Raw genomic sequence first — 18,058 nt, 5'->3', positions numbered from 1 at the left:
ACTGGAAACCTGCCAGGAGGTTCCGGGCAAAAGTGCCAGGAACTTCCGGGCAGCACTTAGGAAAAAATTGCTTTTGAAATGGCGCCCGGAAGTTCTGGCCAGAACCTCCGGGTAGCCCTCTCTGTCCCGGGGAGAAAAATCATTTTTCAAAAATGATTCCAAAAATATTTTGACTCATGGAAAAGACTAAGAGCACTTTGTATACCCTAGAACCACACTTGAAACCCCTCTTAATAGTACGGTTCTTCCTAAACTCAATTTCGAAAGAGAAAAATCTAGTCTAATCACCTTCGGTGTTTTTCGCACTTAGGAACATTCAAATTGGGGGGTCTCCTTGCATTCTTAGCTATCACAACTTGCTTTGGGACTAAACTCCTGTGAATAAACTTGATAAACACGTTAGTCCCCTTTAACCACCTTGTCATTAGTCACCAAAACCCACTAGGGGGTTTAAGTGCATCTTCAGTCAACGGGATGCCCGTCAGCTCCACGAAGCAGCGCAGTTCATCGCCAGACGCGGAGCAGCCGCCGGCTGATGTAGAGGACGGGTTTCTTGGCGTTGCCGATGAGACGGATGACTTCGTTGAGCAAGTTGGCGGCCGGTGGCTTTGGTAGCCAGGAGATGTATCCCGACAGGCGCATGGGCATGTCCCAGGACGGCACGGGCATCTGCTACTGGATATCCTTGGGGATATCGACGAACACCGGGCCGGGGCGACTGGTGGACGTGAGGAAGAAGGCCTCGATGATGCGGGGGATGTCGTCGATGTCGAGGATGAGGTGGCGCCCATTGCCGCCGGCGCGCGAGACCGTCGGCATCTGACGGGAGAGAGAGAGAGGGGGTGAGAAGGAAAGAGATAGAGAGAAGAGATATCTGACAGGTGGGCCTTATCCTTTTTTTAATAAAAAACTTGTTGACTGGACTACCACGTAGACCAAAACTGCTTGCAAATTTGCTGGTGGGTTTTCATCTGGTATCGATAGTTAAGAGTGAAAAATGACTGGTTTTTAGGTTTAGGGGGGTAATTTATACTCACCCAATATTTCAGGAGGTAATTTGTACTTTTTCCTTAATCACACGCTAATGAGTGTTGGAGAGGAAAGTACTGGACCTGTAGTGATGGTTGTGGTAAAGTTGATATTGACCGGTGAGCAGATGGCAAACAAAATGAAAAGCAGCATGAATGAATGGTTGGTCGATGATTGATGATTGAGAGCTGAATCTTGATCGCACATGCACATGCACGCACGAGCTCATGAGTCATGGCCCATGGCATGGCATTCAAAACTGTGTCTCTTCTCTTCTAGTACTGGTTGTGTGTGGCCATCCGGATCCCGGTCACCGTGCCTGCCTGCGTTGGTACTACTACTGCTACGTGCACTGCATCGCCAGAAAAAGGAATCGCCACAAAAAAAGGATTACGGTTTTGTGCGTAAAACTTTTATATAAAAGTTGCTATAAAATATTAGATTAATATATTTTTTAAATTTATAATAATTAAAACTCAATTAATCTCACATTATTACTACAACACTTGATCTTTTATCTTGAGAAGATTTAAACACCATCTAAAACCAGCATCTCTCCTTGGGCAAACGACGAAATGAGGCTGAGAGGTAGGGCCCACAGGCTCAGAGCCACCGTACGTACCTGAGTATTTCCCAAAGTGCCACTGCATAGCAAACAAGCAGATGAGAGATGAGTGGCAAGACCGTAAAATGCATGGAAAGGCAGGCCCTAGTTGGAATTGAAACCCAAAAACAAACAATTGGGAATATTATTATTATTATGGGATTCAAAACAACAAAACCCACGCTGCCTGCCTGCAAAACCTCCGCTCTCTCTTTTGGTCCGTTAACTCTTTCTTCGCCCATCCCTCCTCGCCTCGCCTTTTGCAGCTGTAGCTCACTGCCACTACTACTACCGATTTCTCCTCCGCCTCCGCCTCGCCGCCGCCAAATCTAGGGTTTCCGCCTCCATGCATGCGCCTCACCCGAGGCCGAGGCAAGCTTCCCTTCCCCTACACCGCGCCGTCCCGCTTTCCGCATTCTTTTTTTCCTTTTTGACGGATTTTCTCTTCTTTCCTTTTGCTCGATATCTAGGTGTTGCAGAGGAGGAGATTTGATTTGATTTGAGATTCCGATGGCGGCGCCCGGCGGCGCCAGGAGGCCCGACTTCTCCTCCGCGGCCTCGCCCTCTCCCTCGCCGGCGGGGGCAGCCGGGAGGAGGCTGCTCCGCACCCAGACCGTCGGCAACTTGGGCGAGTCCATCTTCGACAGTGAGGTCGTCCCCTCCTCGCTCGTCGAGATCGCCCCCATCCTCCGTGTCGCCAACGAGGTCGAGGCCACCAACCCACGCGTCGCCTACCTATGTATGTTCCATTCAATTCAATGCTCTTCTTCCTTCCTTACCTTCCTTACTGGACTAGTTACTCAACTACTAGCTACTACTCCATTCATCATTGCATTGCAGGCCGTTTCTATGCTTTCGAGAAGGCTCATCGCCTCGACCCCACCTCCAATGGCCGTGGTGTTCGTCAATTCAAAACCGCGCTTCTGCAGAGGCTTGAAAGGGTAATCTCTTTATCTATTTCTTCCTTGCCCGATCCCTTTCTTTCTACTACTTATGTAGTACAACCCGTATTTGTTCACCACTACCAACAATTCATCTGTAATGCGCTACCTCCTTTCTTCTTTTTTTTTTCCATTCCATTCCTCAGGAAAATGATCCAACATTGAAGGGAAGGGTTCACCAGAGTGACGCTCGAGAGATGCAACGTTTCTACCGTGAATACTACAAGAAGTACATCCAGGCACTTCAAAATGCTGCCGACAAGGCTGACCGGTTGGTTGCTTCCACCCTTCCTCTCTTCCGTTTCGCACCATCTCTTTTTTATTTTTCGACACAACTCTGCTCCTTTACTAACAGCAATGTCCTTCTTCTGCTTGTCCAGTGCTCTGCTCACTAAGGCATACCAAACTGCTGCTGTCTTGTTCGAGGTCTTGAAAGCCGTCAATGTTTCCCAATCTGTTGAAGTCGATCAAGCGGTACTTGATTTTACTTCCTTTTTGTTATGCTCGCCTTCTTCTTTTATCAGCTTATTGTTCCATGCATTCTTTGCTAACTGCAACTTCTCCTCTTCTCTTGCGAATGCACTCTGCCTGTGACCGTTATGCAGATTCTGGATACACACAACAAAGTTGAGGAAAAGAAAAAGCTCTATGTTCCTTACAATATTCTGCCACTCGATCCTGAGAGTACTTATCAACCTATTATGCAATATCCAGAGGTTTCCATCTATCCCAAATCAACACCATTTTAAAAATAATACTATCCTTTTACCAAATCAAGCCTTTGTAAATGTTTCCCATTGTGTTCCTCATAAACTACACAGATTCAAGCAGCTGTTAATGCCCTAAGGAATATTAGAGGCCTGCCGTGGCCCAAGGAACATGAAAAGAAGCCTGATGAAAAGAAGACTGGCAAAGACCTTCTTGATTGGCTTCAGGCCATGTTTGGGTTTCAGGTAGTTACCCACTTCCTGGTGAAACTCTCCATGTTGACATCACAACATGTAGTTTGCCCTGGAAATGTGCATAGTCTAACTGTGAGTCTCTTTCTTTACAGAAAGATAATGTGTCCAACCAAAGAGAACATCTAATACTGTTACTTGCAAATGTGCACATAAGGCAGTCTCCTAAGACTGAGCAACAAGCAAAGGTGCTTATTTTTCACTTTTGTTCCGGGAGTGACCGAGTTTTTTCCCACCCTCTCGCATCACTCGCACACTAGTGACTTGATGTTTTATTGATATATTTTCTTGGAATCCTGTTTTCCAGTTGGACGACAGAGCTCTAGATGCTGTAATGAAGAAGCTATTTAAGAATTATAAGAAGTGGTGCAAGTACCTTGGCCGCAAAAGCAGTTTATGGTAGGTTCAGTGCTTCAGTGAAGTCAAGTAAATGGGATGATTTATAGGGACCACATGCACTGATTTTCCCAGAGATGCCAATACTTGTCATTTGCTGGTCATTGTTTTAACTTCCTTGAACAAACTTGGTTTATAGTTTCGGTCTTGCTCTTATGCCATTTGAAACTGATATTATGGTCTCAACCTTTCTTCCTATTCTACCTTCTCTCAAAATGATTCGGCCAATTGATCTGCAGGTTGCCAACTATCCAGCAGGAAGTTCAGCAGCGTAAGCTTCTCTACATGGGTCTCTATTTGCTAATTTGGGGTGAGGCGGCTAACTTGAGGTTCATGCCAGAGTGTCTTTGCTACATCTACCATCATGTAAGATAATCTTGTTCTTTACCATGATCTTTTTTTAGATAATGGAAGCTTTATTGAACTCAATAAATTACATTGAGGTGATACAATTGTCATGAGAACACTCCCAGCCTCTACGTAGCTAAGATGCACACAACCAACTCAGACACACACACCCACCCAAAGAAAAAACATAATGGATCACCAGGAAAATTAATGGTTGTAACATTCATTCCTAAGACTAAGATCGCCACCCATGACCTTGGGTAAAAAACTCCTTGACCACCCTCTCCAACTGCCCCGCAACGCCGCAAGCCCGCAACCACCAGGTCCAGTAAACCAGGCTTTTGAAGGATAACCCATGTACGACCAATGGGTAAGTAAAAAAAAAACCTGCAACAGAGAGGATATTGCTCTTTCCCATGATATAGATTTGAGGTTTCTCATATCTTTGGTTTGACTGTTCTCCATTTGTGGGTTGTACCTGATAACTGGTTTAGGAATTTGATAGTGAATAATGAACATCTCAGATCATTTTTGTGAGGAATTCCATTGATTCTAACAAAACCTGTAGTAGCTTAGGAGAATTCATATCCGCTTGGTCTCTTCTGTACTTTGATGCCCTTTCACCTTGTTTGTGGCCCACTATTGCGATATGGAGGACTGGTTGTTTTGTTAACACAAGAAGTAGTATGAGGAATCAAGAATATGTTTCAAAGGATTCAGATGAACCTAAATATAGGTGCCTGCAGTTCTATGTCCTTGTGCGCGTGCGCACACACACACACCAAAGAAAAAAAACTGATGGGATTCATAATATATTGTTGAATTAGAAATACTTGCAATTTTATTTTGAGCTTATGAAATCTTAAATTTAATTCCTCGTGTCTAACTGTCCATAAACGGTGGGAAATATAAGGCATAGGATAGGTTTGTTATTTATACCATGCCAATGAAATGTACTTTGCGTTATTATAGTATCATGTATGTTATGGAGAAAGAAGAGTAGTTTGTAGGGATAATCGTTGGGGGATGTTTTTGTATTAGTATGAGACTCTGCATGTATAAGTTTTTGTTCTGGTGAGATCATCTTGATGGTAATGATGCTTTTCCATCTTAACAGATGGCTTTTGAACTCTATGGCATGTTGGCTGGAAACGTGAGTCCAATGACTGGTGAAAATGTTAAACCAGCGTATGGTGGTGATGAAGAGGCCTTCCTGATGAAAGTAGTGACTCCAATTTACAAAGTTATAGAGAAGGTATATTCACTTGTGTATCAAATATGTTACTATTTCCTATTTTCCTTTTATTTTCAGGTTGATCAGTTAGCGCCCTTATGAAATTTTACAGGAAGCTGAACGGAGCAAGACCATAAAGTCAAAACACTCACATTGGAGGAACTATGATGATTTAAATGAGTATTTTTGGTAAGCAATTATCAGATTTTAGTTGTCGCTTTTACCATCCTATGCTCCCAAGATTTTTTTTTTAAAGAAAGTCATGGAATTGTTACTGTATTGCAGGTCAGTGGATTGTTTCCGGCTAGGATGGCCTATGAGAGCAGATGCTGATTTTTTCAAAACTCCTGAAGATGCTTACCCTAGTCGTCTTAATGGAGTAGGTTCTTTGATAATACAGATATATCTTGCGCATATTTCATATCTAAGTGTTAGTAGTGGCTTGTGATGCACTATTACAATTTATAAAAGCCCAGTTATTCATAAATAGAATATTCTGATCAGATGCTCGCTGCTACTGCTTGTTCTGTTTTTTAGGTGATGTAGCATTATTTCTTGGTTGGATCCCCCCTCCCACACACCCACCAACACACGCACAGTTTTGATGCATTGTCTTTTAAGTTCTTATGCTTATTCGTGGCTTGTACATTATTGCCTTCCTTTCTTAGATAATTGGAATGGATTACATTTCCAGCCTTGTCCTTCAATGTAATGCCAAGAAAAAGAAATACTTGCTTGGAGTATTAATCCTCTGGGTACCCATTTCTCGTTTGGTCGCGAATGCAGGAGAACAGATCTGCAGGTAATGTCCATTGGATGGGAAAGATTAATTTTGTCGAGATCCGTTCATTCTGGCACATATTTCGTAGTTTCGACAGAATGTGGATCTTCTTGATATTATCCTTACAGGTTGGTTGACCGTTCATATACATTTATCCCTTTTTTTGGAGTACTTGCCATTGCTTCTTTTTCAACATATTTCTTATTGTCTTATATTTTAATACAGGCCATGATTATTATTGCCTGGAATGGTGGCACACCAAGTGATATATTCGACGTTGGAGTATTTAAGCAGGTTTTGAGCATATTTATAACTGCTGCAGTTTTGAAGTTAGGGCAAGGTATTTAGTCGAACTTGTACACTCCCTTCCTCTCCCTGCTCACAGACTTGGCAAGGCACAGCCTATTTGTTTGGTAGGTATCTTTAATATTGGATAGAGAACTCTGCTAGTCTAGTTAGCAGTATCTGTTTCTTTAACATACTTTTGGCAAAGGGCTTAAAGTAACTTCTCTGGCTTCTCTGTCTAGAGGAAAACCATGAGTATTACCCTATTACCTTTTGTTTGTATTTTTGCTTTGGCCAGAAACAATTGATAGCCTGATAGTCATGTTCATGTACCTTAGCAAATACTTCCCCAACAACAACAGATTTTGATAACATTGAACTGAACTGTATATGCTTAACTACTTTCCTTGTAATAAAAAACACCTTGTTCTTCTAGCTGTATGCATACTTCTTATGCCCTGTATATATAATACTTATAGTGATACTTACTGACAAGTATAACCAATACAGCAATTCTGGACATTGTATTTGGCTGGAAAGCAAGAAGAAGCATGTCATTTGCAGTCAAGCTGCGATATGTCTTGAAGTTAATTTCATCATCTGCATGGGTTGTGATTTTGCCTGTGACTTATGCATATACCTGGGACAGTCCTACAGGTCTTGCAAGAATAATTAAAAGTTGGCTTGGCAATGGTCAGAATCAGCCTTCACTGTATATTTTGGCTGTTGTGATATATTTGGCACCAAACATGCTTGCTGCTATGCTGTTTCTTTTCCCGTTCCTCAGAAGGTTTCTTGAGAGTTCAAATGTTAAGGTCATAACATTCATCATGTGGTGGTCTCAGGTAAATTTCTGCCTATTGGTTTCTGATGGTATTTATGTGGTCACAGTTGTTTATATGTTTTGCCAAATGTATCTGCAGCCTCGACTATTTGTTGGCAGAGGAATGCATGAAGGCGCATTTTCCCTCTTCAAGTATGTTAAGTTGTTGACATATCTTTGCAGATTGTTCTAATATAACACATTTTCTAATCACCTAGAGTTGTGTTGTGATAGGTATACCATGTTCTGGGTCCTCCTTTTAGCAATGAAATTGACAGTAAGCTTCTATATAGAGGTATCTACTCATTTATTCTTTATTCCACATTCATCACTAGCTGTTCTTGTGTCGAACTTGAAATGTGAATATATTGCCTACATTTCTGCAGTATCTTAACTTTATGGGTTGGCGTATTCTCAGATCCTATTTTGTATGTAGGAATTTCTTTAAAAACAGTTCAATACTTGCAGGAACCTAGTAAAATTCCTACGTCCCAAATGTGGTCTCAATACTTATGTTTTGTTATTCATAAATATAAAGTATAAAAAGGGATTTTCCTTGGTCTTGAATGTTCAAGATGCCAGCATATCGATGAGTATCAGCACCTATGTTAAAAAGTATAAAAACTACTTGATGGAGGGTTAAGTGTTAGAAAATATCAAAGGAAACCTTGCGGTGTGTATTCATACTCTCATGGTCTCCATGCAGATCAAGCCTCTGGTACAGCCAACCAAAGATATAATGAAAGAGCCGATCCGGGATTTCCAGTGGCATGAATTTTTCCCTCGTGGTACTTAAGTTGAAAACTGATGTTTTTACCTTTTGGAATTTTTGGCACACTTATTTCAATCTCAATTTGCATTTTGCAGCTAACAATAACATTGGTGTTGTTATTGCGCTGTGGGCTCCAATAATTCTTGTGAGTGTTGTTCATTTTTTCCTGTTAACAAAAGTTGATTAGCCAATATTTTGTGTTTTATCAATTGATATGTCCAGGTCTACTTCATGGACACCCAAATTTGGTATGCACTTTTCTCTACATTGATCGGTGGTATCTATGGGGCTTATCGTCGTCTTGGTGAGGTTGGTAAAATGTTTTGTTATCAGGCATTCATTAAGTCATTTTATGACTGGTTTGATTTGTTGGACCTGCTTTCTCTGATAAAACAGTTTTCTTGTCTAATATACCGCGTACTGCATCCAATAGCGTATAAGAAAACAATGTTCTTGGACTGATGTTATTCACAGTGACATCTCTACGTTTAAGCTACCTTTTCCAGTTATATTTTGCTCATTTGAAGCATTATCTTGTGGTGTACAACCACCGTCCCAAAAAAAAGACTTTTTTGTCAAGGTGCATAGCCAGAAATCAAGTCTTTTTTGGGACGGAGGGTGTATAGCTTAGCTGTGCTCTATGGCCTATCAATTGTCATCAACTCATGAACTTATGGTAGGCACCTTTCATGTTTCATGACATCAGATACGGACATTAGGAATGTTGAGATCTCGTTTTGAATCTCTGCCTGAGGCCTTCAATGAGCACTTGATTCCTTCTGATTCACACAAGAGTAAAGGTTTGCGTGCTGCCTTTACTGGTAAACCTTCTAAGGTATGGAATTCGTGTCTTAAGCTTGACATCATGAGTTGATTATTGACAGATAAGTATTGAAGTAATATCACCATCATCTGTTTCATCTCATATACCTCTTTTTAGACTTCTGGTGATGAGCAAGAGAAAGAGAAAATAGCCGCAAGATTTGCTCAAATGTGGAACCTAATTATCACAAGTTTCCGTGAGGAAGATCTTATAGATAACAGGGAGATGGACTTGCTACTTGTCCCATACTGTAAAGACCGTGAATTGAATATATTCCAGTGGCCACCTTTCCTACTTGCTAGCAAGGTGTTTTCTCTACCATTTTCTAAAGTGTGCTTGTTTTATTGGCGCATTCAGGCATTTACTGTTTGTATTTACTGGATTTTAGATTCCAATAGCATTGGATATGGCGGCAGACAGTGGAGGAAAAGATCGTGATCTGAAGAAGAGAATGGGATCAGATCCGTATTTTTCCTATGCTATCAGAGAGTGCTATGGTTCATTCAAAAACATCATCAATACTTTAGTGTTTGGTCAACGTGAGAAAATGTATGTAATATTATCTGGTGACAATTTTGTTTGCTTCTACTGCAAAATTCTATTTGGTTCTCTTGAATTTCTGACTTAATCTGTGCATGCTATTCCAGAGTAATACAGCAGATTTTTACAATTGTTGATGAACACATAGAAGGGGGAAGTCTAATAAAGGATTTGAACATGAGGAGCCTTCCTGCCCTGAGCAAGAAGTTCATTGAACTACTTGAATTACTGGTATAAAATTTTGTTATCATGGCTATAATTTGTGTTCATAGATGATACCCGCTCACTGTATCCATTTTCTGAATACAGCAAAAGAATAAGGAAGAAGACTTGGGCCAAGTTGTCATTTTATTCCAAGATATGCTTGAGGTGGTCACAAGGGATATAATGGATGAGCAAGACCAGCTAGGCGGGTGAGGATAGCTTGGTTCTGTCATAACAGCATGTTATCTTTTTTTTTTAATTTTCACAGAGATAATAGCATGGTGTCTTTCTTGGCGTTCATATTTTTAGTTAATGCCATTCTGTTGTTGTCTAACACATCTGCTTGCTGCCTAAATTTATCACTTAGAAAAATGAAAATACTGATTGTTCTATGGAAGTATGGAGTGATTGATACTCTGCCAGCACTGTTCAGATTTTTTCCATGTATTTGTTTAATAATACTAGGAGTCTTATTAACGTCTCTAAATGAACTTTGGTGATTAATGTACCTCCTTTTGCTGATAAGAGTATGGTGATTGAGATTATTTGTTGATTTTGCTTGAACTACTCTGGTAACTGGTTATATATATATTATTATTATTATTATTTTGCGCGGTGGTTTTATGTATATTATTGTTTTCCTTTCCTTCCAGACTATTGGATTCTGTACATGGTGGAAATAGAAAACACGAAGGAATGACTTCACTTGATCAACAAGATCAGTTGTTCACTAAAGCTATTAGGTTCCCCGTGGAGGAATCAAATGCATGGACGGAAAAGGTTTGATTTATATCCTAATTGAAGTGAATACATGATATGATGCTCGTGTTCCTCCTGTTGCTATAATGATATATACTTTTGTTTCATTTTTAATCAGATAAAGAGGCTTCACCTTCTTCTCACTGTGAAAGAGTCTGCTATGGATGTCCCTACGAACCTTGATGCTAGGAGACGGATATCGTTCTTTGCAAATTCTCTTTTTATGGAGATGCCTAATGCTCCAAAAGTGCGGCATATGTTGCCCTTCTCGTAAGTTTTGATTACTACTTTTCTGTGTGTTGTAATATTTTTTAGACAAAAGTGTGTTGTAATATCATGCTCAAATTGGCACCGACTCCTTTGATCTCATACTCTCCATGCTTATTCTTTGCTTAGTATGTGTTCTTGCTGTTGGTACATTCATATCTTATGTTTTTTTTATTTGGTTGATAACTAGACATCTGTACTGTTTGATAAAATTATTTGATTGGGTTTCTTGATTGCTGAAACAACTTTCTGCAATGCTAGTGTCTTGACTCCTTATTACAAGGAAGATGTTCTTTTCTCCTCTCATAATCTGGAAGAGCCAAATGAGGATGGGGTTTCCATACTTTTCTACTTACAAAAAATCTACCCAGGTTCTTTCCTCCCTTATGCAATTCTTTTCTTGGATTAAGGTACATGTGCATTTCCTTTGGTTTCCTGATGACCATCATAATTAATATCGTGTTTCCTAATCTCTTTGAATTTTCAAAGATGAATGGAAAAATTTCCTTGATAGGGTGGACCGCAAGAGCGAGGAGGAGCTCCGTGAGGATGAAACATTGGAAGAGGAGCTTCGCCTTTGGGCATCATATAGGGGACAGACATTGACAAGAACTGGTATTCTTTTTCCTTCCACCTCATGTTTTCCTTTTATATTTTGTTCTCACAAGAAAATCTAACTCAAAGGTATCATGTGTAGTGGTTCAGTGAAAGTACTTCGTACTATTCTCATTTATGTTGTCATTATTGCTCTTTTTACAGTGAGAGGAATGATGTACTACCGAAAAGCGTTGGAGCTTCAGGCTTTCCTTGACATGGCCAAAGATGATGGTATTTCTAATAGTTCAGTCTATATGTTCTGAACTTTCCTCTGTGACCTATGCAATGACTCATCTTCCTGTTTCCATTAGATCTTATGGAAGGTTACAGAGCAACTGAACTGATGTCTGAGGACTCGCAATTGATGACTCAATGCAAAGCTATAGCTGACATGAAATTTACATATGTTGTCTCGTGCCAGCAATATGGAATCCAGAAACGTTCTGGTGAAGCCTGTGCGCATGATATTTTGAGGCTAATGACAGTGTAAGTTTTTCTTTCCCTTGAATGCGCAGGAGATCTGTTGTGATAGTGTAAGTTTTAATCAAATATTGCAATGATCTGGATATATGTTATCTGTATGTAGCACAAATTGCCTTTTTTTTCTTGCTTTATTTCTTTTATAATTTATGCAATCAAGTTGGAGCACACATGATTGTTCTTAGTGCAACAGTGCAATCGAGTGTCTTTCTGTGAGTATATGTGAATTGGGTTAAAACAATGAGTACCATGTGCATTATTTTTGGTAGCGAGTAATGAAATAAATGTAAGCTTTGTTTATTTACTATGCTGGGAGTACCATGTGTAACATTTTGTATCATCTAATTTCATATCTATTGAAGAAACAACAAAAAACAAAGCTTGACATGTTAGATATTATATTTGCTCAGGAGTCAGGACAAACATCCGCAGCTTAATATTATCACTGTTCCGTTTGCTGTCTATTCAGTGTCAGACACTTGTAGAAATGGTCCTTTTTTGCAGATATCCATCACTTCGAGTTGCTTATATTGATGAGGTTGAAGCACCTAGCCAAGATAGAAACAAGAAGACTGACAAAGTTTACTACTCAGCATTGGTGAAAGCTTCCGTTACAAAACCTAATGAACCAGGACAAAGTCTTGATCAGGTAAGTCAAAATGCCATGTAAAATAAGTACTCCCTATGGCCATTAATTAGTGTTAAAAAGGCATGTATTAATGATTGGAGGAAGTATTTTTTAGGTGAAAATGGTACAGTATACTTTGATTGAGGTTAATTGACCAATTCCTCTTTTTTTATCCCATTTGGAAGGAGATAAAGTCAAGGCTTCCTTTTTTTTCCCTTGTATAATAAAAGGAAATCTAAATCAAGTATACACGCTGTAGCCTGTAAAGATAATGTTGGCTCTGGCATAGTAAAACGCTTTTTCGATACACAATTCCCATGTTTGTTCTCTGCAGAGCTAAAGCTTAGCAGCACACATTTACAAATTATTTTTTTTTTGTTTTTTTGTTTTTTTTTTTGCTGTGCTGAGGTGAACCTATTTGCACAATTAACTGATGTTGATCCTTTTTTCATTGGAGTACTTGTTTTGATTGTATGGAAGCTGGAAGGAGTCTGATCTTTCGGTTTTTGTTCTAACTAGCTGAATGCCCGTGCTTTGCAACGGGAATTAAAAAAGAGAACCCCGCCGTACACTTTGAAGCCTCAAAAATTAAAATAAAATTATTCTAATTGTAAAAATCTTTAGGTCATATTATTCGTCATCATTTTTATCTCAATTTAAATAAATTTCCTTGTTTGATGGCTTGAGTTTGGGGAAGGGAAGGTCCATATACCTCACTGTTTGGGGGACCCACATGGCAGTGGTGATGGGTTGTGGGCAGATTCACCACTCTCCACCAGCATTGGGGTCTTTTAAAGGAGTATAGAAATACTTTGTATCGTTTAGATATCCTTAGTCTTATTTACACTGCTCTTTTTTTTCTGTTGGGGGAATTCTCTTGTCAGCCTCTTTGGTGCAAAATTTGATGAATTGCCATCACTTCTTGTGTAGGTCATATACAAGATAAAACTTCCAGGTAATGCTATTTTAGGTGAAGGAAAACCAGAAAATCAGAATCATGCAATTATTTTTACTCGTGGTGAATGCCTCCAAACTATAGATATGAATCAGGTAAGTTTCTTGTGTTTGCTGCTTCAAGCAACTGTGTTCTTTTAGCTTTTTGTTACCTTATTTATGTCATACTATCGAACAGGAGCATTATATGGAGGAGGCTTTGAAAATGAGAAATCTGCTGGATGAGTTTCTGAAGAAACATGATGGTGTGAGATATCCATCAATACTTGGAGTAAGAGAGCATATATTTACTGGCAGGTAATTTGGCATGCTTCATTTGTAACTAACTGCTTCTGTCATCATTTTGGATTATCTAGCCTTCAATTTGCTCAATTGTTTTCATTTTGTTAAATTTGTGCAGTGTTTCATCCCTTGCATGGTTCATGTCAAATCAGGAGACCAGTTTTGTGACTATTGGACAGCGTGTGCTTGCCAACCCCCTGAGGTATTGCGTTGTGTCATGGCATGATAACCACATTAATTGCTTATTCATTTTTTTTTTCAAATATATTACCATCCCATTCTTTTTGTTTGAAATTATTGACTTGTCACGGCTCTCTAGATGTAACTTGAGCATTACCTTCTTTTTTTATAAAAAAAATTACACTAACATATACTAAAAAATCATAATATCTGAAAGCAGTTTTAATGGTGAACATACTAATATAATTTGCATACAACCAGTCCTGATAATTTTATACATACTGATAGTTGGGTTCTAAAATGTGAAATCAAAAGGAGCGAGGTGGGAAGTACTATTATTCATGATTCAAGGCATAGTTATTAGGACTGGAGTGGACCGGCGGTTGGACCGGAAAAAACTGGAACCAGGGCCTCCGCTGGTTCGGTCCAGTTAAAAGACCGTCTGTGCAAATGACCCGGTATAAACCGGTTGGGCCGCCCGGTTTCCGCTTAAAAGCCGGTCAGAAAACCAGCACTCGACCGCTCAACCGTGAGCTGCTACTCTGCCAGACCACGTGCACGCATGAGAAGGAGGAGAGAATATAGGAAAAAGGGGTGTATGGTGGGAGTCGAACCCAGGATGGGTTGAATGGAGTCATGGCGCACCAACCACCAAGCCATGCTGTTGTTTGTGTCTGGAGTGAATCAGTTATATATTTAACCTTATTGAACCACTTTGAACCTACGGTTCAACCGGTCAAACCAGTGAACCATCGAACCGAGGACCTGACCGGTTCGATGGCTGGTCCGGTCTCAATAACTATGATTCAAGGTTTGCTGATGCTCAGCTCTGACATTATTCTTTCTGAACATCAATCTGCAGGGTTCGATTTCACTATGGCCATCCTGATATCTTTGATCGTCTTTTCCACCTCACAAGGGGTGGTGTAAGTAAAGCATCCAAAATTATCAATCTTAGTGAAGATATATTTGCCGGTACCGATTTATTCCCTATCGATGCTTATTTTATGGAATCTGGAACTGCTCTGGTGTTAATGTGACTTGTGTTGCTGCAGGTTTCAATTCAACATTGCGTGAAGGCAATGTCACTCATCATGAGTACATGCAAGTTGGCAAGGGAAGAGATGTGGGTCTCAACCAAATTTCTCTGTTTGAGGCAAAGATAGCAAATGGTAATGGTGAACAAACACTGAGCCGTGACATTTATCGACTAGGGCACCGGTTTGATTTCTTCAGAATGCTGTCATGCTATTACACAACAATTGGCTTCTATTTTAGTACAATGGTATGGCATATAAACTCTACTTCTCTCTGTTTGATATGTTGGTCAAATCTTAACCCAGGTTTCTCTGTTTGGTGTTATAGATTACAGTATGGACTGTATATGTTTTCCTCTATGGGCGCTTATATCTTGTCCTCAGTGGACTGGACCAAGCACTAGCCACTGGAAAGAAGTTTGTGCATAATGCACCCCTCCAAGTTGCTCTTGCATCAGAGTCTTTTGTTCAACTTGGATTTTTGATGGCGTTGCCCATGATGATGGAAATTGGTCTGGAGAGGGGATTCAGAACAGCACTAAGCGACTTTGTACTCATGCAACTTCAGTTGGCATCTGTTTTCTTTACATTTTCACTTGGGACCAAAACTCATTATTACGGAAGGACATTACTCCACGGAGGAGCTGAATATAGAGCCACTGGGCGTGGATTTGTGGTGTTTCATGCCAAGTTTGCTGACAACTACCGACTTTATTCTCGCAGCCATTTTGTCAAGGGTATTGAGCTGATGATTTTGCTGGTTGTGTATGAAATCTTCGGGCAATCATACAGAGGGGCTATCACATACATTTTCATCACTGTTTCCATGTGGTTTATGGTGGGCACCTGGCTCTTTGCACCATTCCTATTCAATCCTTCTGGATTTGAGTGGCAGAAGATTGTGGATGACTGGACTGATTGGAATAAGTGGATCAGCAACCGTGGAGGTATTGGTGTAGCACCAACAAAAAGTTGGGAATCATGGTGGGAAAAAGAGCAGGAGCCTCTTCGATACTCTGGAAAGCGTGGTACTATTCTTGAAATTCTGCTCGCGTTGCGCTTCTTTGTCTACCAATATGGGCTTGTGTATCATTTGAATATAACCAAGCATACTCGCAGTGTACTGGTAAGTTGTCCCTTGTTTTCTTTTTTATCCTGGTGGTCACATCCGTTTTATTCATACTCAGTTCTTCTAATTAATGCAATTTGCAGGTTTATTGCTTTTCATGGGTTGTGATTTTCGTAATTTTACTTGTCATGAAGGTAACAACCTGTTCCTTAGCTCTTGGTGAATCCATATGGACTTTGCCCCCCTTATGTATCTTATATTAGAATTTTACGGTTGAAGTTTAACTGATCAGTGCTTGATACCTTTCTTGTCTGGAAAACTGAGTTATGATTTTCTTTCCAGACTGTTTCAGTCGGTAGGAGGAGGTTCAGTGCGGAGTTCCAGCTTGTCTTCCGGTTGATCAAGGGCCTTATATTCATAACATTTGTCGCCATTGTTGTGATATTAATTGCCATCCCTCACATGACAGTTCTTGATATCTTCGTTTGCATCCTTGCTTTCATGCCAACTGGATGGGGCTTGCTTCTGGTTAGCAACTAAACCTGTCTCCTATCATTCCTATTATTACAATTTTTTTTGGTTTGGAAAGAAATTCTAATGTCTGACTTGATAAAACACACTATCAGATTGCGCAAGCCATCAAACCTGCTGTCCAGGCGATTGGGCTTTGGGGATCAATCAAGGCTCTTGCCCGGGGCTATGAGATCCTAATGGGACTCCTGTTATTCACACCCATAGCGTTCCTTGCTTGGTTTCCTTTCGTGTCCGAGTTCCAGACCAGGATGCTCTTCAACCAGGCCTTCAGCAGAGGTCTGCAGATCTCCCGTATCCTTGGCGGGCACAAGAAAGACCGATCAACCCGGAACAAGGAGTAGACTGAGGGGCGAGGGCTCCCCCCAAACCAATTGTTGTAGTAGTATGCATTATCCTAGTAGGAGTATCCGCCCCCATTTTTGCGTGTGCTCTGATTGTCACCAGATTCAGAGACCGGGGGAGGCGTACGCTAGGCTAGCGTATCAGCATGTTTCAGTGTATCTGCAGATTCACAACATTCGCACCTCTCCATTATGTAAATCTCTATTGCTCATTAGCAAATCGGAGCATCTAATTTAGAGATGTCTTCTGGGTTAGTAGTAATATATCTGGTGAACAGAGTTGATTGTGTTCCAGGAAAAAAAGAAATAGAGCAAAGCTACTATTAAGCTATAAAGTGGAGTATGCTCCTGGGCAACGGCTTGTGACTTGTGAGCATGGATCATTGGCAGGCAGATGCATGTGTCTCCCCTCCAAGAAAAGAAGAAAAAGGAAATGCACATACTAAGTTTTCAGGTGATACAGACAAATGGGAAAGCTGTTTGCTTGAGTGGGTGGTAATGTACGCGGCGATTGCTGACCAAGCATGCATAGCATACATGTTCTTTTTCTGCTTTGATGAAGTGCACCAACCACCGAACCCACAACTCCAACTAACACCCTAAATTGCTACAGCCCTATGCTGATGACGGTATGGTTACTAAACCGCCTGTTTTGACTGCTTTTACTGCTCAATACATGCATGTTTGGAGCTAAGTGATGGTGACTTATTTGCTAAAAAAATGGAGAAGCATAAATGTTAGTGTAAGCACATTACAGAAATTCACGTTCCACTGGTGGAAGGACAGGGCATGCTTGGTTAATGCATGGGTTTTACCATTAAAAAAAGTTTTAATCTGAACCATCCATTTTTTTCCTGACCTTCTATTTATTTCCATCTTCCAATACCACCGCCTATTGTAACCCATTATCCAAAACGCCTGATGTTCACACCTACGCAAAATGGAAGAAACATTAGATCATAGTAGACACAAACTATAATTAGAAAAAAAAAGATCAAAATAGTAAAAGAACAAATCAAGGTGTGGACTGTGGGAGCAGAAAAAGAAAGAGGCTAGCACGATACGATGCACTTTGTGGCTCTCATTCTCCTCTGTGTTCGTTCTGTAGTAAATTAGCGGATCCTCGTCCCATTATGTGGTCTTTGTTTAGTTCTTAAAAAAAGTTGAAAGTTTGAAGAAAGTTGAGAGTTT

General features: G+C 40.4%; 1 protein-coding gene across 1 annotated transcript; it reads left to right on the top strand.

Moving 5' to 3' along the window:
* The first annotated feature begins 1,831 nt into the window (after positions 1-1,831).
* On the top strand, positions 1,832-17,228 carry LOC127777261 (callose synthase 3-like). The gene is made up of 42 exons (XM_052303832.1): positions 1,832-2,005; positions 2,104-2,372; positions 2,474-2,574; positions 2,721-2,845; positions 2,955-3,048; positions 3,180-3,290; positions 3,396-3,527; positions 3,629-3,721; positions 3,841-3,932; positions 4,169-4,295; positions 5,395-5,532; positions 5,624-5,700; positions 5,797-5,890; positions 6,298-6,420; positions 6,518-6,632; positions 7,088-7,422; positions 7,501-7,553; positions 7,635-7,695; positions 8,107-8,188; positions 8,268-8,317; positions 8,395-8,481; positions 8,879-9,007; positions 9,113-9,301; positions 9,384-9,544; positions 9,643-9,766; positions 9,845-9,948; positions 10,393-10,519; positions 10,617-10,768; positions 11,027-11,136; positions 11,255-11,380; positions 11,525-11,593; positions 11,674-11,848; positions 12,347-12,491; positions 13,401-13,520; positions 13,603-13,721; positions 13,825-13,908; positions 14,749-14,861; positions 14,942-15,171; positions 15,252-16,049; positions 16,136-16,186; positions 16,335-16,520; positions 16,619-17,228. Exons 2-42 carry the CDS (start codon positions 2,144-2,146, stop codon positions 16,865-16,867), a joined length of 5,880 nt encoding a protein of 1,959 aa, XP_052159792.1. The 5' UTR covers positions 1,832-2,005; positions 2,104-2,143; the 3' UTR covers positions 16,868-17,228.
* The last annotated feature ends 830 nt before the right edge of the window (positions 17,229-18,058 follow it).

This window comes from Oryza glaberrima, chromosome 6, assembly GCF_000147395.1.
Source record: "Oryza glaberrima chromosome 6, OglaRS2, whole genome shotgun sequence".
In the NCBI taxonomy this organism is placed as follows: Eukaryota; Viridiplantae; Streptophyta; class Magnoliopsida; order Poales; family Poaceae; genus Oryza; species Oryza glaberrima.
Note: the sequence above shows the minus strand (reverse complement) of the source record. Positions and strands in the feature narration are given on the sequence as shown.